This window comes from Rhinolophus hipposideros, assembly GCF_964194185.1.
Source record: "Rhinolophus hipposideros genome assembly, chromosome: 15".
Classification (NCBI taxonomy): domain Eukaryota; kingdom Metazoa; phylum Chordata; class Mammalia; order Chiroptera; family Rhinolophidae; genus Rhinolophus; species Rhinolophus hipposideros.
This window is the reverse complement of record NC_138061.1, coordinates 23,788,522-23,813,845: the sequence shown is the minus strand read 5'-3', so window position 1 is coordinate 23,813,845 and position 25,324 is coordinate 23,788,522. Positions and strand designations below refer to the sequence as shown.

Sequence of the window (25,324 nt, the reverse complement as noted above, 5' to 3'; positions counted from 1 at the left end):
AAGAGGTCCCCTGTTCCAGATTAGAGCCCCTTCCGCCTGGGAGCCTCTGGCCACTTTGCTGTGGACTTCCTCCTCTGCCTGTCTTCAGCCCTGCTCAAGTACCTCTGCAGTGAACTCCCTCTGCAGCCATCCAGGAACAGAGGAAGCCAGAGGACATGACCGGCAGCTTCTGGCAGGAGGAAAAAGGCTGTGAAACAGGGCAGCAGGCTGGAAGGGGAACTGTACCTACCTTGTAGGCACAGTAGGGTCAAGAAATCAGAGGAAGAAGGACATAGAGGACTGGGAGATAAGGGAAGAGGGTGGGAAGGGATATCAACAGTGGCCCCAGAGCTTGAGCAAGTCGGAGCTAGCAGTGGGCACAGCTTTCCCTGGTCCTGATGCTCCCTTTTGGCCCCGGGTCGTTGCTGTGCTGGTGAAGGAAGCCGAAAGAAACCAGGAGCCCTGTGGGCAGTATGCAGCCTGGCAGGCCACAGAGATGGTCAGGGAGGACACCCTCATTCTGTCCCTTAGCCTGTGACCTTTCATCCTCATTCTTAAGGACAACACGGTGCCTGTCTTGTGTGTCATACCAAGAAGTTGGTGATTATGTGTTGGGGGCTCGGTGTGGCTGTGTTTTGAAAGAGTGTGTGGGCTGGTGGTATCTAGCTGAGCCTGGTATCCATGCCCTGGGAAGCTGTCTAAATGGCCCTGGCATTCCAGGGAGCTCTTCAAAGGAGTCAGTCCTGTCGAACAGGGAGCTGGTAGTTCACTGTTCAGAAGGTTTCAAGATGAAGGGATTGTTTGGCCCCAGAACAAAATAGTCTGCCATCACTTGGACAGCCTGCCTGTTTGGGGTGTTAGTAAATGTTATCTGCAGAGTGTGGGGTTGAAGGCACTATAGATGTTCTGCTGGGCTGCTGAGTGGGGGTCCTGTCAGGTACACAGAGGTCCCACATCACAGCACATTTTGTCTGTGTGCATGCACACGTGCGTTTGCTGGGCTAGAGGTGAGGCTGTGGAGTTGTGTGTGATGCTGAGGTAGCGGGTATATGTAACGTACTAGGAGTAAAACTGGTAGCAGCTGCTTGGTTTGTGTCTGGTGAGGTCCTCAAAGGGAGTGTGCATTTAGGTGGACACAAAGATGAAAGCTATTATCTCCTTTTATCATCTGCAGAGAGGATACCTCTCCTCCCTCCCCCCATCCCTTACCCTTTCCTTCCTTTCCCCCTCCTTATCACTCAGATTAGCTAGTTTGGGTTAGGAGGCCAATCTCAGTAGACTCTAATTGAAGACTGAAGATCATTTGAGGAGATAAGGAAGGCCGTCTTTCCTCTGGGGACCAATAGAGGTTTCATGTTCCCCACTCCGCTCTGTTTCCCTAAGGAGTTGACACCAGGGCAGGAGGCCTTCCCACTGACTGTGACTGTCTGGCCTCCGGGAGAGCCAGAGAAAAGGACACATTCCCCAGGGTCGAGACTTGGGTTCCTTTCCCAGTCACCAAGGGCCTGAGAAGGACCGTCTAACTTAACAGAGGTCCGGAGAGACGTCGAGAGACAGGAGGAGAGAAGTGAGAGCCAGATGGGATTGATGTCGACCAGCTCCAGCTAAAGCCTCCTTTTTGGCCAAAGAAATGCACTGGGGGTATGTGTGTGTTAGGAAGGGGGTCTCTTTTTATTAGGGAAGAGGCTCTGAAGCCTGTTAGCCAGCCTGGTGGGCTGAGCACGCAGCTGTTTGCAGACGGTACAGCCCTGGTTCAGGTCCAGCTCCTACGAGAGACAGTGTTCACCTCACTCTTACAACCTGGCCCTCCCACCCCAGCACCCCACCCTTCTCTTGAACTTGGCTCTGAGGAACCGCTAATTTCTGGCCCCAAGGAGACAGCCTGGAGGGCAGTACAGACTCCTTAGGAGATGACCTCCCAGGGTAGGTGCAAAAAAAAGTTGAGAGAAATTCATTTCATGGCCAGTGGCTGCTTAGAAAAGGCGATGCCAGCATACGAATGTGATAAATGTTAACTGAGCATTAATCGCATTAAAGAGGGCCCTATAAACTTTTCATTTCTAATTAAATTCGTCCAGTGATGCTGCCCAAGCGAGTACTCTGGGCCTTTGTTTATGTGGAAAATTAAAATGCAAATACAATGGGATTTATTTCCAGGAGTGGAGTGATGGGCTGGCCCCTCTGTCTACTGGTCTCCAGGCCTGTCAGGCCAGGTAACTGTTTTTTGGAGGTGCTGTTCCCCTTGGGACACATTTTGGTATGAAAAGAGAGGCCAGAGTTCAAGGTCAAATAGAATGAAACATGAGGAGAAGGTGTGGAAAGAATTGACGAGAGGGACAAAAGGCAATAGATGCCCCAGAAATATCAGGATGTATTGTCCTGGTTTCCTACCCTCCAACTCATACTTCTAGGAGAAGAGACCCCCCACCCCACCCCCCGGACCCCCGCAAACCTTGCTTGTGAATAATGTCATCACAGCCTCCTCTGCAGCTCTGGGATGAAGGGTGTGTGTGGGAGAGAGATTTTGGAGGAAGCAGCCCTGCCAGGCATATGTGGGCCTGCTCTTAAAAGAACTGAGTGGTTATCAGCAGGGAGGGCCCAAGGCCTGGACTTATCCCCAGCAGTTTTAGGGTCTGCTGCTGTCCACATCATGGTTTCACCAGGCTCCTATTGCCAGTGCCCAGCAGCATTGACACAGGGCAGCGGAGCATAGTGGCACAAACTGAGGACGCTGTGCATGCACGCCCACACGCACACAGCCTTCTCTCAGGTAGGGAGAGCCAGTCTCTTATAAGAATAAACAAATGTCCCTTGCAAGGAGTCCTTTAGTGCCATGGTCCCTTTGATAAAAGTGATAACCCTAAATACTATTGAATAGAACGATCTAAAGTTCCTGTTTGCTAAAACATAAATTAAGTCAAGTGGAGAGAAAACCTGGGTAAGAAAAATCATTTGGGTATATCAGTAGAGACACTGAAAGATTGCTGTGCTGCTCTATGGATAAGGAAGTTGTAAATAGCATTAAAAAGTAGAGAGGGAAAGAAAATGGAAGTAAGAGAGATGATAAAAGGCAGAGCACTAAATCACACATAGTAGTACATGTACAAGGCACAAACCAGATTTACGCCAAGCTTTGCAAAATCTACAGCTTGGCTTGTCAATACGTAGAGATACCAGCACACAGGCATGCAGGTGTCCAAGGAGTGGACGAGACTGTGTCAATATGAAGAGGGTGGATTGGCCACAACGTAGGCTCTGTGTGCCAGACGCTGAGACTAATCCATCTGCTCCGTCATGCAGGGGTCTAACTGGGTCTGGTTCTATAGATACTCAAGAATTCAGCCTTGTAAGGTTTTTAAAGGTCCTTAAGCACATGTGAGCTGGATCCATGTTCTAATGGATCTCCAAGGCAGCAACCCATTCCCAGAATGGAATCTGCTTGACTAGTTTCGTGGAATAGCTGCTATCCCTGTCCTTTTTAGTCTGCTTTATTCTGGGTTATTCTTTTTCTCTTTAGTGTTCACTTATGTCTCTTGGAAATCCACGAGGACATGCAGACGAACAGGTTAATGATTGTGGCAACTCCCAAACATCTGGATGAACACCAAAACCTTTAGTCAATCATCTATAAAGGTTGTTGATATGACACCAAGTATTTGGTGATTTAGAAATGTCTACGTAATTGATTGAATTTCTTAGTTTTTTTATCCAGGCGCAGTATCAACTCCCATTTTCATTTCATTGGTGTTTCATTTCATTGGGAAACACCTGTTTTCAGAAGAAAAGATTCTAGAAACAAAGTGTTGTGGTTAGAAAGCATCTTTGATGCATTTGCATCTCATTTCTGATTTGAAGGGAGGCTGGGCTTGGCCTGAAAGTGAAGTGGAGAGTTGGGGCTTAGAGCATTTAGTATTTGAACAGGCACAGCTGATGGACACTTTGTCCTGAAAGTTGGTCTGGAGGGCAAATCACTTTGTCCACATAAGCTTAAGTTGTCTATTAGGCCTGGCTTCCATAAGAAAATACACTTTGCTATCTTAAAGGAGAATATCAGTGCTGTTAGTATATACGGTCTTTCATTCATGTATTCTTTCATTCATTCAGAAAACCTTCGCTAAGCACCTGCTATGTGCCAAGCAATTCATATAAACCTCTGTGGCATAGAACATGTAAGAAATGGGAGAGATTGCCAGAATTTGAATCTAGCTTTCCTACTCACTGGCTGTGTGGTTAGAGGGAAATCTCATACCCTCCCTGGACCTCAGTTTCCTCACTCATCTGACATGGGGATAATCATATAGCTCTCTCATAGGTTTTTGTGAGAGTATATGAGTTAGTCCACATAAACCAGCTTAGATTTGCACCTGGCAGATATCAAGTGCTCAATAAATGTTAGTTATTATTATGGCAATAGTAATCATCAAGTGTATATTTCTTGTTTTGTATCTCTGTCAACATATGTGAGTTCTGACTTGTGTGTGCCAAAACATTGAAATCTTTTAAATAAAAATGCTTGAGGAGCCAAAAAGGATATTCTGTGAGCAGAATTGTGTATCATGAATGCCAATGAGAATTGTGGTCCACTATGAGCCCAGCTGGATTTAGGAAGGGGGCCTGCTCTGTATCTGTCCAGAAAAAAGCAATAACTCTATGACTCAGTTATCTGACCATTGAACAGAATTAATCATATAAGTGCTGTTTTGTCCACTTTGAGAGTCCCCCCCACCCCCCGTCTCTGTGTGTGTACTTCGTATGACTGCACATTCCATCTCTGGGATGTGCCTACTACTTGAGGAGTTGAAGGTCGGCATTTTCTGGGCTTCACGGCATTTTCATTTGTTGTGGTGTTTTGCATTTTGTAGGTTTTTTAAAAAGATAAAATGAAATGGCAATGGAAAAAAAATCCTTATTTGATAGGTTTGAAGGGTTCCTCTGATTCTTAAATGTCATAAAGGGAAGAAAAAGGAAGGGAAACAGGAAGAGGAGGGAAAGAGAGGAGAGAACATGGAGATAAGATTAAAGGATGAAGAAAGAGGAGAGGAGGAAGTGAGCAAATATTTGACAAATTCAAACTAAATTTGTCCACTATTTTCCCACATACCTACGTGTTCCAAGGAAGCATGGGAGGTTGATAATCATTGCATTTATTTCCGTTGCTGAGGGATAAAAGATTTTAAGAAAACAATTCAGGGAAAAAAATTTACTTTGGGCTTATTGTAATCAATGCAATGGCTCACAGTAACTGCACAACTACAAGTTTTCATATTTCCTCTGTGCCCAGCAAGAGCAAAGACAAAAACCAAAGTTTCCCAAAATGATGTGTTCTGGTTTCCCATCTTTATGGGAAAGCCCATGGAATGAGACTGAGACCCCAAATTCTCCCCGCCCCTTTGGCCTGTTGAGGTACCCAAGTTCAGCTCAATGGACTTGCCGTAAAATCCACACCCAAATGCCTTCACATTCACTTATCTGATTCCTTTCTTACCCCTTCCTTAGTTCCCAAATTTAATACCTAGATTGTACTATTCCTCATTTATACCTATTAGCTAGTAAATGTCCTGACTTTTTAAATTAGAAAACAAATATTTTAAATGAGCTAAATGTGAATCCTGAGAATTCAAAGCATCCCTAAAATTTTATTTTTTTATTAGTTTCAGGTGTACAAAACAATGTGCTATTTATGCATTTACACCCCTCACAAAGTGATAACCCCCGCAATCTACTACCCCTCTGACATTGTATGGATCTGCTACAATTCCATTGACTGTATTCCCTATGCTGTGTTCCTCATCCCATGGGATGAAAAACAAAAGAAATATTTGACATTCCATATTATTCCCCTTCAGCTTCAGGTGTACAGCGCAGTGCTCAGGCATCTACGCAGTCTATGACGTGGTCTCCCTAATAAGTCCAGTGCCCATCGGGCACCCTTAAACATGTTTTATAAGAGTAAATATATAAGGACCAACATCTGTCTTTCTGCCTCTTCATCGCCACAGTGCTGGATGCAGCCCTCTGTACGGAGATGGGCAGTGGTGAACTCGATGAACCCCTAGTCCTACCACTGTCCCAATGGGCCAGAAGGCCAAGAAGAGAACTACCCCTGCCCCCACCTGACTGTAGTTTTTGATGTAGTTTTTTACACTTTTATGCTTAAATCACACAAACACCTTGATTTATCTTAGGGTTTTATTGTGCATTAGCACACATTTGTACATGTCTGTACATATGCCTGGTCCAACCGTATGGATGCTTTATTTGATAAGTGCTTATAGCCATAATAATAATAGCTAACAACTGCTTACTGCAGTAGGAACTGTTATAAGCATGTTGCATGTATTAATTGATTTAACTTTCGTAAACAACCCCATAGGGCTTTATGGGGTTGTGTATATATGAGGAGTACAGAAGAGTTAAATGAGTGGCTCAGGTCACAGGCTAAGTAGCAGAACTGGATTTGAACCCATGCAGTGCTGGCTCTGAAACCCATGTGCTTATCCTCTACTCCGTGTTTTGTATCAACTTTTGGTCAAAGCAAGTGCAGGCTGTGTAATCACTTGGGGAGGTCTGTACATTTTGCAGTCTCATGCCCAGTGATGTATTCATACATTTACTTACAAGCTCAAAACAGAGACCCTCCACCCTAGTAGAAAGTCACGCCGAGCACGTGTTCCCGCACTGTTCCATGGTGTGTGTGTGTGTGTGTGTGTGTGTGTGTGTGTGTGTGTGTGTGTGATGGGGGGTCTCTGTGAGTGCTGAGCCACATCATCTGGGGATACGGGGAAGGAAAAAGATGCTTATGGCCAGAGCTGCAGAGTGAAGCGAATGAGGGTTTCTTGGAACTAGAGTTCATGTTGTTATTCCCATTGGAATTGGGGAGTTTGCTCTCATTCATCCTCCTCTCACCCCATCAGAGATACAGACTCTTGACAGGTATCGGGTTTAGTGTAGGGACTTAAACCTCCAAATTAGGCAGATGTAAGGAGGGTGGCACCAGGACATGTGTCAGTGAGGTAAGGTCATAACTGTTATGTTGAGCAGGGGACGTTTCTTCTAAAAAGAAGAGAACTGGGCATTTGGTCATCAAGAAGAGATTTGTTCTACATTTCTAGAATCTTCCTTCTGGAAAGGAGCAGTGCAAATAACTAAGTCAGAATAAGCTTTAAAAAGCTAAAGGATGGGCCCTCTCACCCACAACCACACCAAGAAAGCAATTACCAGATTACATACCACCACCTAATCCAACATCATTACGCAACCCACATCATCAAGGAGACACTCCTTAACCTAATCTCCGAGACATACATTATGGGGGGAAAAAGATGCTGATATGATCAACGAACAGAATAATTCAAAGCAGAAAGATGGACAATGCCACCAAACAATACTCAAATTCCTCCAACTCAGTGTTACGCAAAGTGCAGTCACCTCGATACAATACGACAAAACACCAAGTAACAAACCTTAAGCCAGCTGCCGGAGGAATGTGTTGGCACAATGCACCACGTGGTAACAAAACACAATTCCAACTCTCCAACCCACAGGCACACCCATACACAAAGGCTGAAATCGTGTGGCCACCTGAGTGATAATAAGCACTGGTCACACACACACAGAGATGGAGCCAGCAATGCAACACCCACCCCTTTTGTGTACCCAGCAGAAAATGGTCGCAGCCCCAGCTTTTCCAAAGCCAGTGCTCTCCTGATCCCCAAGCATGGGGCAGCTTGCCAGAAAGCAATACCATCCTGTTTCTTCCGCAGGTGGATGTGTCCAGATTATCACCTCCAATATGGCCTCCGGGCTCTCATTGCTAGTAAGAGAATAAATTGTCCCCTGAGCCTGCTTCCTGAGACAGGACAAATCAGCTCTGTCCTGGTTGGGGTTTAATCAGACTTTGCTGTTACTGAAAATGACAGCACTCCAGGGATGGAGGTAAAGGTGGGGGTGGGCTAGGAGGGGGCTTGCCAAGCTGGGTGCAGGAATTCCCCTTCCTCCACCAAGCCTTGCCTTGTGTGGTCATTCCAGAGCTGAAGCCCTCTTGCTGGGTGTTCACTGAGTATCGATTCAGTCTGCAAGCAATTTTAATATTTCTTCAGGGACTTTCCAGCAACAGCACAAGTCATTAATTCACCCTCCCAAATTGCTTATTCAATAGCAGGAACATGGCTCCTGAATAAAGTCCCAGAATTTATGTGACTCGCACGAGTCAGGAGGTCAAACAACTGTTATGGAGCGAAGTTAAAAATCCAAATAAAATATTGACACATTTTTGGGGAGGGGGAGGGAGGAAGTAAAGGTATTTAAAATAGGTTTTTGTTGCAATGCCCCCAGGATAAAGAATGGAAGGAGACTGAAGACAAGTTGGAGTTTATAAAATCAATGGAATTTATTGCACATCTACTTGGCATTTAATAATTCTCTCATTTCCACATCGCCCTACCCCCACCCCATCCTGGCCATAGACAGAAAGATACACAGGTATACAAATGCACATTTATGCACATCAATACTGGTGCATGGACCAATACAAAAACACAATTGTGATGTGACCGTCTCAAATACCCTGGGAAGGGAACAGTGGTGAGTGTGGAGTCATGTATGACGGTGGCTTACATATTTGACAGAAATAGGCATAACTGGGCAGAAATTCATTAAGTAGGTTTTGCTGCATATATCCAGTATTATAAATCTTGGATCAATGCATTAGAGCAGACATGAATATAAAGATACACTAATCATAGAAATAGTTTCTAGAAACATAGAAACTGAGAAACACGTCTATATGCAGTATCTCCACATAATCATGTACATGATTTGAAAACCAGATAGATAGATAGATAGATAGATAGATAGATAGATAGATAGATAGATAAGATAGATAGATAGATACATACATACATACATTAGATACACACAGAGAATTTGGAAAATCTGTACTCGAAACCTACCGGTGCATATAAAATACACTGCAACCATAACCACTTAACCTAAAATTGCGGTTCATTTATAACACAGACATGATGCTTATCAAATACAATTTTGGCACATGCAGGGGAGAGGGTAAGCATCTTTAGCATCTCGGCTACATGCAATCTCTGTTAATTGTCTACATACACATGTGCTCAGTTGTCCACATCATGGATGTGAAGAGACTGAAGGGAAAACTTATTCATGCTCAAACAGGTAATAAACACAAAGAACTGCTAACATAGAAATTTCCAGAAGAGGTAATATGGTTCAGCCTACAGACATTGGAGTCACAGGCCTGGACCCAGAGTCTGGCTCCAGTGCTAGTAAGTATGTGATCTTGAGCAAGTTGCTTAGCCTCTCTGTTGTCTCCTTGGTCTAATAGAGAACATGCCTGTTTGATAGAGTTGTAGTTAGCATTTGAATGAGAAAACGTATTTGTTACAATGCCTGTCATATGGTGAATATGAAATAAATGGTAGTTGTTACTTTTCCTATTATCATATGCATCTCTTCTACTCAGGCCCAGCCTCTCATGGAGTCTACCACCTGTTATTGATGTGATTGACTTATTCGACCAGTCGTTAGCAGCATGGGTTCTGGAGTTAGGCTTCCAGGTTTAAATCCTAGCTTTGCTACTTAACAGCTGTGTAACCTTGGGCAAGTGACTCAACCTCTCTGAGCCTAAACTTCCACATCTATCAGATAGAAATAATAATCTTTATAAGAAGTTGTTGGGGGGAGGGGGGTTCACAGTGTGAGGGATATGGATGATGAACGTCTAAGTATTACCTTGTTTTGTACACCTGAAACTAATAAATAAATAAATTTATGAAAAAAAAATAAAAAAATAAAATAAATAAAAAATAAAATTAGAGGATAATGTTTAAAAAAAAAAAAAAAGAAGTTGTGAGAAATCAATTAAATGATCCATGTAAAGTGCTTAGCACAGTGCCTGGTACATAACGAACATGTATTAGCTCACTATATCCCTTAAGATTATGTTACTGTTATTATTAACCATAATAACATTCATTTGTTATTCAACAAATAGTTTTTAAATATTTACATTATTCCAGGCACTGTTGCTAGGTGCTACAAATACAATGGTGAGAAAAATAGGCATGACCTCTGCTCCTTAGAGTTCACAGTCTAGGGGAAGATTCAGTGTGAATTGAGTAAGCAAGAAAACAAGGTTTCAGCTCTGTGCTAGACCCCAAGGGGAAGAGGGAGACAGAGAAATAGATTGGAAAGCCTGGTGGAGCCGAACTGGGAAGGATTTTGAAGGCCAGGCTGAGGAATTTTGAATTTATCCTGTAGGTGATAGGAAGCAATCGGAGGGTTTAGCCACATCACATTCTTTTAGGAGGAGACAGAAAGAAACCATAGGTTGTTTTGAATACTGGAGTAACCAGGGAGGGAGGCCAGACAATCTCTAAGAGGCCCCCTGTCTGCTACTGCCAAGGGGCACTTCCTCCAGGCTTCCTTCTGCTTCTGAAGTAGGTAGGTGTGCCTGTGGAGGGGCAGGGACCGTGGACAGGGAGGACTTGGTCCCCGCAATGAGTCTACAGCAGCACCCCTTTCACCATCATATCAGGCAGTCTCCTAACCTCTTCAGCCTCCCAGGCAGGACTGTGGGGTGCACAGCTGGTGTACCCCAGCTCTACACTGGAAGCCCTCATAGATGAGGGCAGGGACGCTGGTGAGAAGAGCTAGTCTGGTCACGCTCTGGGCTTGGCACGCACCGCAGACTGGTTTCCAAATGGTTAGTTAAGCACATTGCCCCTTAATTTTTAAACCTATGCCTATCTTGAAGTTAAATCAATCCATATGCTTACCATTCATCATCTAAACCATCACTATTGCCCCCTTGGGCCAGCCCCATGGCCCATCTAGCCCGGTGAATTGTATCTGGCCTGGGCTCCTGGGGACACGTGGTGGGAGATTATCGCCCTCAGTGCCAGTCTTAGAAGGCTACGTTGATGCAGAAAATATGTCTGGTGTCTAACGAACCCACAGGGAATCGCTAAATCTGGAATGCACCAAAAGCTAGTCTGAAATTATTTTTATTTTTAACCTATAGTTTAGTTCACACAGAGGAACTGATAGCTTCTTAAATTTCGGTTACTGTGTCAGTTGGAGTCAGGATGAGCAGATGGAGAGAATATGCATTGATAGAGTATGAGTAAGGAAACTTGTTAACTCACTAAGACTTTCTCCCAGCTCTCTCAAGCCTCCCCTGTATAACCACCAGACTGGTTTCTTCATCCCCTGGCTGAAGCTACTCTTCTCAAATATGAGAATAAGAATGAGTTTAAGAATCATCTGGAGAATTTGCTTAAATACAGATCCCTGGGCCAGACCACCATCAGAAATTTTAATCCGGAGGTCTGAAGTGGGCCCCAGGATTTGCATTTTAACACACACTCCAGGGGACGCTAATGCAGATGGGTCAAGGACAGTACCGGTAGTTTGTAGTTTGAGGAAACATTTCTTCAAGCCTTTTAGCAGGACTCTCATCTTTTGGAGCTCACTTATGACTTCTGAGAAGCAACAAAAGAGGCAGAAGCTCTTGACACATTTGGGGAGAACCCTGCTAACCTTGGAAACTGTGTATTCCAGCTACATCCTGCTACTGCCAGAAGGGAAGGTCCTGCCCATAGCTGCCCCCTGCTCATCAGTGGCCATTCTCATGCACAGAACCCTGCCTGACATGTGGTCAGTTGTCCAAACTGAAGCCTGCAGGGCAAGTGAGTGGGTGTGGGCAAACGACTCTAAACTCTACACAAACTGCAAAGCCAGAGCCTAGGAAAACCGAGTTTATGTGCAGCACTTCTGAGTTGCCAGGGGAGAAGGCAGAGTGGATGCTGTTTTTTCTGTGGGGAGGAGGTAGTACATTTCAGCTTTTCAGTTCCTGGATATACAGGGGGGTGGGGGAGGTTCCAGTTCCTTAGAGGGGAGAGTTCCTTAGGAGTGGGGAGAGGTAGGAACAATTTTTGGGAGAAGTGAAATTTTCCCGAATGATCTATGATACCTCACTTGAGGTTCTGCGGTGAAAAGTCTCCAGATGTTTATGTTGCTCTCTGACTTGCCTCGGGGCTGAACCAGGGACACGTGCCTGATGTTGGCAGCTCCGAAAGACCTGAGGTGAAACAATTACCTGCATTCGTTGGGCAAAATAGCCTTTGATGAAGCAAATATGGTTTTGTCCTCCGGTACGATCCAGCCTAGAATAATACCCAGGCAGCCTGAAGTCACTGGCTCAGTGGGCAGTGGGGCCAGCAAGTCTGAGACATTCTCCACCCTTGGAGTTCTTTTTATTATCCAAATCAGGAAAAGACTTTCTGTATACCAGAGACTAAATACTTTCTACAAAAACTCTAAAGTGGGCAGTCTACCCCAGAACAATGTAAACTGATTTACACACGTATATGACACATGTATGTAGATACTTGACATCTTGCCCCAATGACTCTTTGAGCAAACCAGTGACATGACCAGCCCTGGTGTCAGCCTGCCATTCCACTAAGGCTTAATTCCAAAGTGGAGAAAGCAGCCTGTTCTAGGCGGTAGGATAGGATTTCATTGGGACATGCTTGAGGATCCCATGTATTCGTCACATTGTTAGCAGCTGGTTCTAGCACGTGTTATTACTCCCATTTTATAGAGGGGAATACTGAAGCCTTTGTTTCTCAGGACACAACAGAACAAGAGAACTAGAATCCAGGAGTTTGGATTTGGGGGATTTTGGATATCTCTACCCTCGAGGTAGTATAGCCTAGTGGTTAACTCCGGTATAGCTCTGGGGTTAGTTTACCTAAATTCAAACCTCAGATTTGCCATTTATTAAATGGGTGACCTTGGGCAAGTTAAAATATGCCTTATCTGTAAGATGGGTTGTTGTGAGGATTAAGTAAACTGTTTGTTTGAAGCACTTAGAACATTGCCTAGCTCCTAGTAAATATTTAGTAGACAATAGTCTTTATTACTAGAGCCCCCACTAAGGAAGCACTGCTCCTAGAAATCCTGACCAGCCTAGTCCTGGAAATGCTGCTACCTCACTCCCTCCAAGGTGAGCTGTCTGAGGTCACCTCAATGCTAATAGGACCTCTTGTCTCCACCTCAGGGGGAGTTTTTGCACACCATTTATTATCATATAATATAATGCAATATAATATCATACATAACATAACATAATATGATGGGTAGGTTAACTTGGAAACCCTGAGGCTGACCGTGGATGGATGGATAGATGAATAGATACATTTGTACTAAGTATACATACATTATATCATTCTATTGATTTGTAAAAAGTTCCCGGTCTGCCTGGCTGTAATGAGATTTTTGAACTTTGCGTGGCGATCAATGAGAGGAATATTATTGGCCTGGAGAATTGATATACCTGCTCTCACTGGCTTGTTCTGCTCCCAGGCTGCCCCGGCCCCCCAGGTGTACGATTCCAGCAGACACTTAACCTTTTTTACAGTGTCATCAGGCTAAAAGGAATCTAATAGTGACACAGGACTTGTGCTCAGCACTCTGCCACTATTGCTTTCCTGTCACAAATAATTTATAGCCTTCTATTTCCATCCCTGAGCCTGCACCCCAGCCCTGCCTCCCGCTTTTCCCCAGCTCCCAGGAATCGATAAACTCACGCGGCCACAGTGGGACTTCAGGGTGCAAGGAGACAGACAGACAGACAAAGAGGGAGACAGAGAGAGAGGCAGGAAAGACAGAGAATGAAACACGAAGGATGGAATGAGAGAAGGAAGAAGAGGGAGAGGGCATAGACCCAGAGGAGTAAGAATGTCCCCAGTGCTTTCTTAGAAAGTTGAGGGGTTCTGTTTCCTCAGGAGTTTAACAAACTATTACTAGGAGACTCATTACATGCTTTCATTCTAACTCACAGAGCCACAAGACTGTTTTCCTCTCCAGCTTGGTGGGAGGTGAAGGCCTCCTGGGGATTTAACCAATGAGGGAGTGACTCCACCTGCCTTGTCATCCTTTACTCTGAAACTCTGCTACGCTCCCTGGTATCTCTCCCTTCCAGGCAGAGCTGTTGCTCATACTGTCTGCAGATCCTTCCCAGGGCCTCCAGGCAGGGAGCCCCAGTCTGTCTTCTCCGATGCAGCCTCTTTTGGGGTCAGGCTGTAACACCTGCTGCTGCTGCTGTTTCCTGTCTTCTCCATGCTCTTCCCAGGGTCTCCATAGCAGCTGCATTGACCAGGTTGGGGCATGTTGGGCTGAGAGACCTCCTGGCTGTGCCTGGCTTAGCCCCTAAATAGAAAGCAGCCAGGTCACCCCTAGCAATAATATGACTGCTAGTTGTTATTATTATTATGGCTAGCATTTATGGAGCCAACAGTCATCCTAATCATTTTCCATGGATTACCTCAAAACAGTCCTACGAAGTAAATAGTAGTATTATCTTATTGTATAGATGAGGGAATGAGCAACTGCCAAGGATTTCACAGACAATAAGTAACAGAGCTGGGGCTCAGACGGAGCCCTTTTTCCCTTGTCTTTAGTCACACCCTTGTCGGTGTGAGAGAAGTTAAGTACCTGAAGTCCCCATGCTGGGCCCAAGCAAAGCTCTGGAGGTTCCCAGGAAAGTTGGGGGGAAAAGAACATCCTTGTGGAAGCAAGCATGCTGGAAAGAGAACTGGTAAGCAGACACCCTGACAGGACAGTCTTTCTGGAAACAGGAAATGGCACCTCCCAGCCCCCAAATAGAGATGTGCCCTCCAGGGCTCCCAACTGCACCCTCCAAGAATGTATATGCCTGACTTCACTTTCTAGGCCAAACCTGCCTGTGACTATGGAGGCTATAGATATGTTTGGCTGTCTGTAGGGCCAAGAATGAAAAAGAACTGGAGGTGGAACTGGGGGAAATAGTATCGGGAAATCTCCCAAAGCAACTGCCTTTCTTCTTTCAACCCCTAGTGATATTTTCATGAGTTGTTGGGTTGTATGCAGGATTCAGGAAGGCAATGGATGACCATCAGGTTTCTATAATCCCAGTTCTTAAATTCCCTGAGATCAGCTCTAGGGACTGGCAAGTTCCCACCACCCAGGGAGGCATGGATGGACACCAAGAGCGTTCGTAACTTGCAGCAGGCACCCTGCCCAGCTCCTCTCCTAGGTACCACCGAGCGACTGTCAGGGAGTAGTGGTTTTCCATCACTTGCTGTCTCAGCTAAATCTGCACCAGTGCCCCAAGGGTCAAAGGCTCTGGGTAACAAAGACAGAAACTCCACAAGGCCATCTCACCCAGCCCCAGCTCTGGGGCTTCCTTAATTCAGAGCCCGTCAGCCCTCTAGCCAGAGCCACCCGCATGTCAGGGAGAACCCAGAAGCTTCCGATGCAATGAATTAGGAGCAGCTGCTCTGAACTGCTCAGCCTCCTAGACTTTTCCTGTAGACCAGTCTATACTACCCTTAGCTACTGGCCACACTTCCCTGTTGTGACTATGCTCCAAACCTCTGCCCCTCCCCAACTCTTGGGAGATTCCCTTGACTTCTGCTTTGCTGAGAGATAAAAGCCATAAAAACTCCTTTTCAAAGCATTTGGCCACCTCAGAATATGCCGTTTCCCCCTAACTCTTCCCCCGTGTCCCCCCCCCCCACCGTTCTGTTCTCTGTTTCGTCTTGCTCTCACAGTCACCCACATTCTCTCAGGCAACTTCCGTCGCTCCCTCTTCCGTGGTTCTTCCTCCTTAGCCTATAAACTTATTCAGGTCTTCCCTACCTTAAAAAGACTTCCGTCCACTCAGCTGCCAGTTCTGTCTCCTGGCTTCCACACTTTTCTCTCTTTTCCTTCTCTACAAACTTCTGAAAACACTTTCAGTGCCTCTCTTTCCTCCTGTGTACTTCCTAACCTCTTTCTGTCTGGCTCCTTCCCTTTGTTGATACTGCTCTCCCAAGGTCACTCATGGTCACCAGAACTCCCAAATCTTATTCCCAATTCCCTTCAGTCTTTATGTCGCTATTGACACTGGATTATGTTTTCCTTCTGGAAACATTGCTCTTGGTTGAGTTAGGTGAACATGCCATTTCCTGTGTGACCAATTCTGACCCCTCTACAAGGTCAGGTTCTTTTCCCCAGTCTCTGAAAGTGGGTCTTCTGGTATCCACTCCTCAGGCCTCTTGAACTTTTCAACACTCCTTTCCTTGACAGTCCCCTAAATCCGTACCTGCTGTGCCAGCTGGTGCATGGGCATGTCCACCTGGACACTCCTCAACCACCTCAAATGCTGCGTGTCTGGGACCAACACTGCCACCTCCCTCTAAAACCAGTCCCCTCCCTGCATCCCTCTTCCTGATAGTGGTACAAACCACCGGCTTTCCAGTTACACAGATTTGGGGTTTTAGAGCCATGGTTGACTCAAGTTAGTTGCTAAATCCTGGCCATTCTGCCTTCACAATGTCTTGCAAATTCTTTCCTTTCCTGAGACCAACCCCTTCTTGCCTTGTGCCTATGTATATTGATTTACCAGAATCAGTTTGTACATGTCCCCTCTAGTTTAGAAATCGCTCATGGCTCAAGACCCTCTAAGCCTGTTTCTCATATATTGGGGGAAGTGTGACAAAATAACGAAAGCACACGTTTTAGAGATTGAATTGTAACTCTGCCCTAACTGGCAGTGTAATCTCAAGTAAGCCACTTAACCTCTGTCAGCTTTGGTTTTCAATCTGCAAAATGAGGATAATTGTATCTACTTTGGAGACATTGTGAGAATCAACAGTAGTATATGTAAGTGGTATAAACTGCGTATAATTTGGCACATAATAGATGCTTACTAAATGGGAATATCACGATTATCATCATTGCTTCCAAGTTTGCAGCCTTATTTCCTCTCATTCCCTACATACACCTCCTGTTCTGGCTGAGTGGTCTGGGCACAAGCCCCTAAAACATCATGTCTATTCAGCTTCCATGCTTTGCTTCTACCTTCCTCCAGTACCTGAGTAGAAAGCCCTGCCTCCACTTCTTTGTCCATCTTACAATTATGTTATTTATTGGGGAAATAAATCTTAGAGATCCTGTAGTCCAATCTCTATACATTACAGCTGAAGAAACTGAGGCCTGGAGAAATAGAATGCTGAGCCCAAAGCTATGTGGCCGCTTAAAGGCAGAGTCAGAAGCAGGACTCAGGGCCCCTGCCATGTAGCCCAGTGCCCTGTCCACCGTCCTCCATGCCTCTGGTTCCTACATATATATATCTATATGTTCAGCCCTACTCTGCTTTGAAGAGCTCTATCAAGTTCCACTTCCTCAGTGACTTCTCTCCCAATTCCCCTACCTACAAGGGGAATGATTCCTCCTCTGCCTCCTTCTGGCACTTACGGCCTGGTTCCCTTGGGGTTACTTAGGTTTGTCTGGGGGGGTGTCTTTCCTCCCCAACTTTATTTCTAGCACTGTGAGGCAGGGGCCTTCTTTCTATTGCCTGGCAGCGCTCAGTAAAAGCTGGTTAGAGCAGAGTCCACTCATGGCTTGTGACGCAACTGCTGGCTGAAGTGAACGTGGTTCACACACGTCTCTCGCGTCTCTGCAGGGAGGAGTAATGCTGTTGGAAAAATTGCTTCCAAGGGCATCTACTGTGTCCAGTGGGTGGAGAGGAGCATTGCTTGGTCCTGGTCCCTGGGTTGACCTTTTGTATCGCTGAGCCCTGGTTCCTTTGGATCACTGGCAAGCCAGCTCATACTCAGCCCTGAGCTGTTTGACTCCCCCCACTCCAGTGCATGGTGGGGGGCACACCAGGCTTTTCAACTAGGCTGGAAAAGAAGCCGTGATTCAAGTAGGGCCTTAGAAAAGGAGGCTGTCGGGCCAGTGAGCTGGACAGAGATAGGGCTTTGAGTGGTTTGAAAGCAGTATATAGACTCAAGAAATTGCTCAGGGCCTGACATCTGCCAAAGCACCATGTCTTGCTGCATTGGAATCCTGGGGACAAGAGGGTCACCTGTGACCCAGCCCTTCCCTGGCTCCTTCTCCTTAGCTCAGGAAATAGGGAAATCTTGCCCCCTCCCTCGACTTTGGAGGTGTGTGACACAGTCCCAATAGGAAAGTCAGCTTCAAAATGACCTCTACACCCAGGGAGTTCTGTTCCCATGAGGAGATTTGCACGTGGCTGAGGAGAGGGGGGTGGCCAGCAAGCCACCAGACAGTCCCCACCCCCAGAAAGGGGAAGGATGCTGTGCTCCCTTCACTCTGCTGCCCCAATCCTTGCTATCAAAAATTAAGCTGCTCGGGGGCGACTGGTTAGCTCAGTTGCTTAGAGCGTGGTGCTGGTAGAAGGTTGCAGTTCGATCCCCACATGGGCCACTGTGAGCTACGCTCTCCTTAAAAAAAGAAAACAATCAAAAAATTAAAAAATCAAGCTGCTTTTGAAGCAATTGTAAATGGGTTTTCTTAATTTCTCTTTCTGATAGTTTGTTATTGGTGTATACAAATGCACCTGATTTCTGAATATTAATTTTGTATCCTGCTGCTTTACTAAATTCATTTATCAGTTCTAACAGTTTTTTTGTGGAGTCTTTGGGGTCCTCTACATATAGTATTATGTCATCTGCATATAGTGACAATTTTACTTCCTCCTTTCCAATCTGGATGCCTTTTACTTATTTTTTTTCTTGTCTGATTGCTGTGGTTAGAACTTCCAGAACTATGTTGAATAAAAGTGGCAAAAGTGGGCAACCTTGTTTTATTCCTGATTGCAGGGGGAATGCTTTTAGCTTTTCCCCATTGAGAATGATGTTTGTTTTGGGTTTATCATATATGGCCTTTGTTATATTGAGATATGACCCCTCTATTCTCACTTTGCTAAGAGTTTTTTATTATAAATCACTGTTAGATTGTGTCAATCGCTTTTTCTGCATCTATTGATATGACTATATGATTTTTATTTTTCATTTTGTTAATGTGATGTCTCACATTAATTGAACACCTGAAACTAATAAAAAAAAAATCAGGCTGCAATTTGGAAGATGCCCACGGCAGGACAGAAGGCAGACGGCCTCTGCCCAGAACTGCACGAGGCATGATCTGCAGAGCAAACAGGAGGGAAAGCTAGTAACTTGGAGCAGCCAGTGAGGGCAGGGGTGCAGGGAACAGTTGGAGGAGGAAGTCGCTGCTGGGTTGGGGAAAACCTGGCTGGCCTGGGCTGGAGTTGGTGGGGCAGGAGGGGGCCTGTGATGTGTGATGCTGTTGTGATGTTGTTGCAGGATCATCCGGACCAAAGTTCAGCAGCCTTTTCACCCAACACCGGATGGGGCTGGGACCGGCGTGACTGCCCCTGGCCACACCATTGGTAAGGGGGCTCAAGGAAGGGGGAAGCGGCGTCCCACCTGGAAGAGCCAGATGTATAGCTCCACCCTAGGGATTTTCCCCCAATTTGTGTTCTCTCTGAGTTCCTAGAGGCTCAGGGGTCTCTTAAAGAGAGACTAGCTCACTAGGACTTCTCTCTCTCCCTCTCCCTCTCCCTTTCCCTCTCCCTCTCTCCCTCCCCCCACCTCTCTCCCATCAGTATTTTCCCTTTAGCCTTTCTTCTCCTTCCCTTCTCCCTCTTCTCTATCTTTTGTTTTTATCTGATCCTGTCTCCCTACCTATCCCTCTTTGTTTCATATCTACTTTCTTACTCCATTTTTTTTTTAATTTTTAAAATGATCATTCTCTCTTCTTCCCTGCTCTCCTCTTCACTCCTCTCTCTGCCTTCCCCTTTCTCTTTTCTCCTCTCTGTATGTATGGCTGTAGGTCTGTTCTTCTGTCTCTCTCCCTCCCTCTTCACGGCCTCTTTCTTCTTGGCCTATCTCTCTTGATCCTTTTGTCTCTTTCTCATCCACTTGGTAACTCTCTGCCTCTCTCCAGCTTCCTTATGTACACTTGCTCTTGGCCTTCCAGAGACCTGACCCAGGTCTACCAGAATACCTTCTAACAAGCCCCCTAACCCCCCACATATAGTCTTCCCTTTGGCCCAACCATGTTTGATACTAGTGCTTAAGGGGCTGGGATGTGGTCAGACTTTTCCTCTCCCCTCTTGGCAGCTGTCCCCTTCTCTTTTGACCAGCAGGAAGTAGAATGGCCTGTCCCAGTCCTCCTGGACTTGGCAGAGGCTGTTGTTTACTAGGCCTGTGTTACAGTGTGTGCTGGGAAGGAGGACTGGGCCTGGCTGTACCTGAGTAGATCATTACAGAGTGAATGTGTTCACTAGTCTGTGCCTTGAGGGGGAAATTAGGAACTTCTCAAGTGATTTCAAGACCAGAAGCAACTAGAAAAGAGGAGCTATGCATTCCTGGGGAATATTAGGACCATTCTTGTGTCTCCCAGAGATGCAGAGACAGATCTTAGAAACCAGCAGACTCTAAATCAAGACTGGTAAAGACTCAGCCCAAGAGACGGAGAGATAGTGAGCTGGGGTTTGTTTAGAAGGATTTTCCTGGCCCGAGGGATTGGACGAGCTGTGCAAGGAGGCGTCCTAGGAGCTGTACTCGCTAAAGGACTGCTGAGTCACTTCCTAGATTGAGTCAGCTTTGGTGTTTCCATCCATCTTCAGGGGCTCCAGTGAAATCTATAGGTCTTCAGAGAAGGCCTGGGGTTGACTGGTCACCACTCAGCCCAGGAATGGACAGAAGAGAATAGCCTGCTTTGTATGTAGCAATGCTTTCCCCCTTAAACCTCAGAGGAAGAAGGGGAATAAGGGCTTCCCATCCTTCCTTACTTCCTCTGCTTCTCTCTGCCCCCAGCCTTGGGGCTTTGACCTGTGATCACAATTGCTATCCTGATGGCATTTCCTCCTTACTCTCATCCAGTTCCTAGTACGGCCTCCCCTCCTGTTTCCAGCGCCTCCAATGATCCAGTGGGATCCTACTCCATCAACGGGATATTGGGGATCCCTCGCTCCAATGGTGAGAAGAGGAAACGTGATGAAGGTAGGGAGGAGGGAAGAGGCTTGGCTTCCCTGTGCATGCTTTGTCCTTGGACTCAGAGCTCCGGTTTCGGCCTGGCCTCGCAGCTGCTCTGCTATGAGATCAGTTTTAGTCGCAAAGCCCAGGTCCCCCCACTGCCCTGCTGGCTCCTGGAGAGAGGCAGGCAGGCTGCTGGTGGGGCCATCAGCTTCACCATCTGCTCTGTAGCCCCGACCGCCTTACCTTCCACTGGGACTCACCCCCAATATCCCTGTGGGATGCCAGGAAGAGAAGCATGAACTATGTATCTTGGGAAGATTTTGGAGCTTGGGGGACATCTGGTCTCTGACCTGAGGATGAAAGGCCAACCTGCCTTGTCCTTACCTGATCCCAACCCATCAGGAGATAAGGAAGTGATGTCACATGCAGCTGACCCTGGTGTCCTTTCTCTGTGACACGTGGACACTGGCCCCATTAAAACCACTCAGGGAGCTGGATATGGGCCCCTCTTTGTGCTCCCTCATGGGAGCCTCCTCTCTGGCCTTCCTCTCGTTCCCTGTAATACCTCAATGTGCAGCCAGCTGTTAGGCAGAGAGGTAAAGAGAGAGGGGAGTGAAGCGGAGGAGGAGAGGGGAAAGGCAGTAAGAGAAAAGAGTGGTAGTGATGAGCTTGGGAGAAGGTGTTTTTCAGACGTATGGCATTAAATGTCCCTTGGTGACCATCTGGTTTTCTTCTGATGCATGAGGCCAGGCTACAGGGCTGGCAGGCCCAGACAAACAGAGACCCCATGCCTGGAGCCTGCTTCCTGCCCCAAGCTCATGGTGTCTGCTGGGGAAGCAGGAATCTCCTGGTTTAGGGAGGGTGTATGATTTTAAGGGCATATAGTATGATATAGAATCCTCTAAAGATAAGCATAAAGGGGGTGACCATATATCCCATTAGCCCAGACGGTCCCGATTTATGCCTTTTGTCCCTGCATCTTGGCCAGTTAACATCTCCTTTTTCTCTCAAAAATGTCCTATTTAGACAATAAAGTATATGATCATCCGAAGCCTAGATAAGCCCTTGATTGGGGCAGCTTTAGAGGGTAAGGAACAGAGAAAGGGGACAAAGCTGAGATTCCCTGGACCCAGGCTGAGGGAAAAAGAGTGCGGAACCCTGGCCTCCAGTGGAAGGGACAGAGTAGGAGAGGCCTGGGCCTGGCAAGACAGTGATGACCTGGTGCTGGCCTCCTTCCAGAAGCCCTAATGGCCTCGTTTCACAGGGAAACAGCTTGTCTGGCTCTATTTCTCCTTCTTCCAAAATATCCAAACCCATTTGGCTGCCACGGCCTTTGCCACTCACTAAATTTCATTGTGGTTGTTTTGGCGGCAGCCCCTGATGGGCAGGGGGAGGCTGAATGAAAGGCCCTAAGTCCCAATTCTCCCTGGGGGTTTCCCACACTGAGGCCTTAGCCAAGCTTCCTGTCACCCTGAATGGTTTGGAAGATTTGGCCTCAAACTCTAAGGGTTTCTCTTTTAACTACCAGCCCCTGCATTTTTTAGAGTGGGAGATGTCCAGGGGCTCAAGGGAGGCCACAGGACCCCCTTTCTACCCTTCCCCATTGGTCTGAGGTTGGGGACAAGAATGCCCTCTGATTCCTGAGCTACTGTGGGCCATGAAAGGAGGCTGGGCATGGGGACGCACTGGTGTGAGGCTGTGCCTCCCCCCAGGTTGGGCCCAACTGGTCCAGAACAGAGTGCTCTCTTCTCTAAGCAATTGATCCCATTCATTGTTTCAATTCAGTTCCATTCAGTGAACCATTCTTAGACGTCATTCACAAGAAAGACTTCATGCTGTTGGATCCCAAAGCAGAACAAGACATGATTCTTGTCCTTAAGGAGCTTACACTCTAGTGGGGTGTATAAAACATGTGAGCCCAGAGAGCAGAAAGTCCCATCAGATATCTGTGTTGTGGTGGAGGTCTGGGCTGCTGACCATGACGACTTAGAGTGGGGAGGGAATAAACCCCAGGAAGGGCTGCTCTGTGAGGGGGGGGCCCGAGGGATGGACGAGGGGCATGTTCAAAGACAATGGTGGTGTGAAGTTCTAGCTGATGGAGCCAGCCTTATGGCCAGAAGGTACTGTGATGAGAAAATGCAGGGGTGCTTTGGCTGGGATGAATGGACAGGAGGGCACATCGTGGGAACTCAGGCTAAGCAGATGGGTGAGGGTCACAGGAGATCAGGTCAAGACCAGACCATATAAAGAGTTTGGACTGTTTTCTGCAGGCATGAGTAGCCACTGAAAGTGTCTGAGCAGGAAGGGAGAAGGACGCTGGCTTTGGAAAGATCAGTCATTAGCAGGGAGATAGATGTCTCAGGAAGCAGTTGAAGTCTTCTAGGTAAGGGACAGTGGGGGGTCTCTAAGTTTCCTCTTACTGCTGAATACTTACTTCCTGGGCCTCGCCAGGCAGCAACAAGGATCAGAAGCCTTACTTCAGTTTGGGAGGTGGGAGGGTTCTCTGGCCCTGGACTCCCCTCCTATTGACCAACCACAGATCAGATGATGCCGTCCTTTCCCTAGTAGAGGCCAGAACCTATGAGGGAGGCCTGTTCTCTCTGACACCTCATACCCACACCACACACACTTGATCCATCAGACCCAGGTGGGAAAGGAGAGGAAAAGAAAGGCAAGACCAAAGGCAGACCTTTCATAGCCCCTCCCCCGTCCCCCACTCTGGGTGCCTCCAAGCAGCCAGGCCCAGTTTGCATTAAGGAGCAGCTCAGATGATTAAGAACAGGGGAGATAATTATGTGTCAAGATGATGTAGCCCAACTCTGCCGTCGGGCCAAGGTAGCACAGCAGCTGGCAGGCTGGTCGCAGGAGGCAGCCTCGGGCAGGGGCTGCACAGACACCCAGGTGTGTCCTTTAGCTACTGGGCCAGCACTGCAGGCAAAGGAGAAAACTGGAGTGGGATACTGGAGTGGGATACTGGGGTGGGGAGGGGTATGTTGGGATGAGAACAGGTGTATGTGTCCAGGGCCTAGACCTCGAGGGGCACATCTCCTCCAGGAGAGCTCTGATGCCCTGCCTGGCTGGCTTTCCTTCAGCCCCATGTACTGTGGTATCTACCTAGAAGTGTCATACCCCAAGGGCAAGCTGTGAGCCTCTGTGTCCTCAAGGAAGCCACTCCCGCTTCTGCCTTTGGGTACAGTTCGGCCTATTCTTCAGCTCTAACAATGTCATGGTGGTGGGCATTAGCGAGGACAATCACTGCACCGTGTGCTGGCGTTATTGGAGACAATCTCAGCAGTAGTTATTGGTGTTCACAGGGATAATACCCAGAGCAGTATTGGCACTGGCACTCGGAATATGGACAGTGTTATTAGTATCTGCAGCAATCATATCTGTGGGGATATTAGTACAGGGCTGATCAGCTGTGACTCTGGGAAGAAAGGAACCTGACAGTGACTGTGAGCTGGCCTGAGATGCCGTCTCATGCCTTGGCCTTTGGAAGTTATGGAAGAATCCCCAGACTTTCCTCTGAGAAATGTGCTAGTCAGGAAGCTTTGACCCCTAACTCCCAAGAGTCCAGGAGCTCCCAGAATGAGACACATAGGCAGACCAGGGATAAATGAGGAAATTATGTCACGAAGCACCCGAAAGGCTGTCTGAGAGGGTAGACCCCGGTTCAGGACCCTGCTAAAAGCTTCATATCTTTTTGGCTACAAGTATGGGTGAGTATATTGGGGTCCTTTGAAGGGATAGTGCTTCCCTAAATGTTGCTTGCCCTGGCTTATATGGCTGGAGGATAGAGATGCTTGTATTTTTTTTCAAGCTGAAAAACCAAAGTCCTTTGGCTTCACCTAAGTTGCTTTCAGCCGTGGCCCAAAGCACTGCTGCCCATTGGTGTTGTTGATACACAGAGCAATTACGTAACTTGTCCAAAAATCTAAATGAAGTCATATGGTCTGAGTCTGTTGATCTGCGGAAGGGAGGTGTGTTGGTCGCATCCTTTGATGTGTGAGATTGCAGGGGGCTGTGATTTTGCATTCCATTAATTAGGTGCACAATGAGTTGTGCAGTTGAGTGGTGCCAAACTGGTGCAGTTGTGCGTTTGCAGGCAGGGCAGGTTGCAAGGCTGCAAATGGCCGAGTCCTGCCTTCAATAGCTCCCTTCTGCTTTAGATGGAGCCATAACTGGAAGAAGTGGTTTATTTCCTCAGTTAGTCGCACTCCTAGAGGTCTCTAAGTGTGTTGCTCAGGTTAGACTTGGAGCAAATAAGGGGACGAGACTGTGGAAATGAGTGGCACCTACCCTGTCCAGGAGCCCTGGCTTCAGACAAGAGAAGGCTGCAGACCTCCATCAGGAAGGAGAATTCGGGTTGGGGGCCAGCAGGCAGTCCCTGGAGTATGGCATGAATGGGTAGTGCGGCCCAGTGGGGAAGAGTGTGGGCTCTGGAGTCAGGCATAGCCAGGTTTGCACTCTAGTGC

General features: G+C 46.9%; 1 protein-coding gene across 8 annotated transcripts in view; it reads left to right on the top strand.

Annotated features, from left to right (window-relative positions):
* PAX2 (paired box 2) overlaps positions 1–25,324 on the top strand; it is a gene marked incomplete at its 5' end in the record, with an annotated part of 78,443 nt that overhangs the window by 12,867 nt on the left and 40,252 nt on the right. For all 8 annotated transcript variants that reach the window (XM_081074099.1, XM_081074095.1, XM_081074098.1 and 5 more), the window contains 2 exons: positions 19,170–19,255; positions 20,754–20,873. In XM_081074099.1, coding sequence (XP_080930225.1) covers positions 19,170–19,255; positions 20,754–20,873 — 206 coding nt within the window. The remainder of the gene's footprint in view (positions 1–19,169; positions 19,256–20,753; positions 20,874–25,324) is intronic.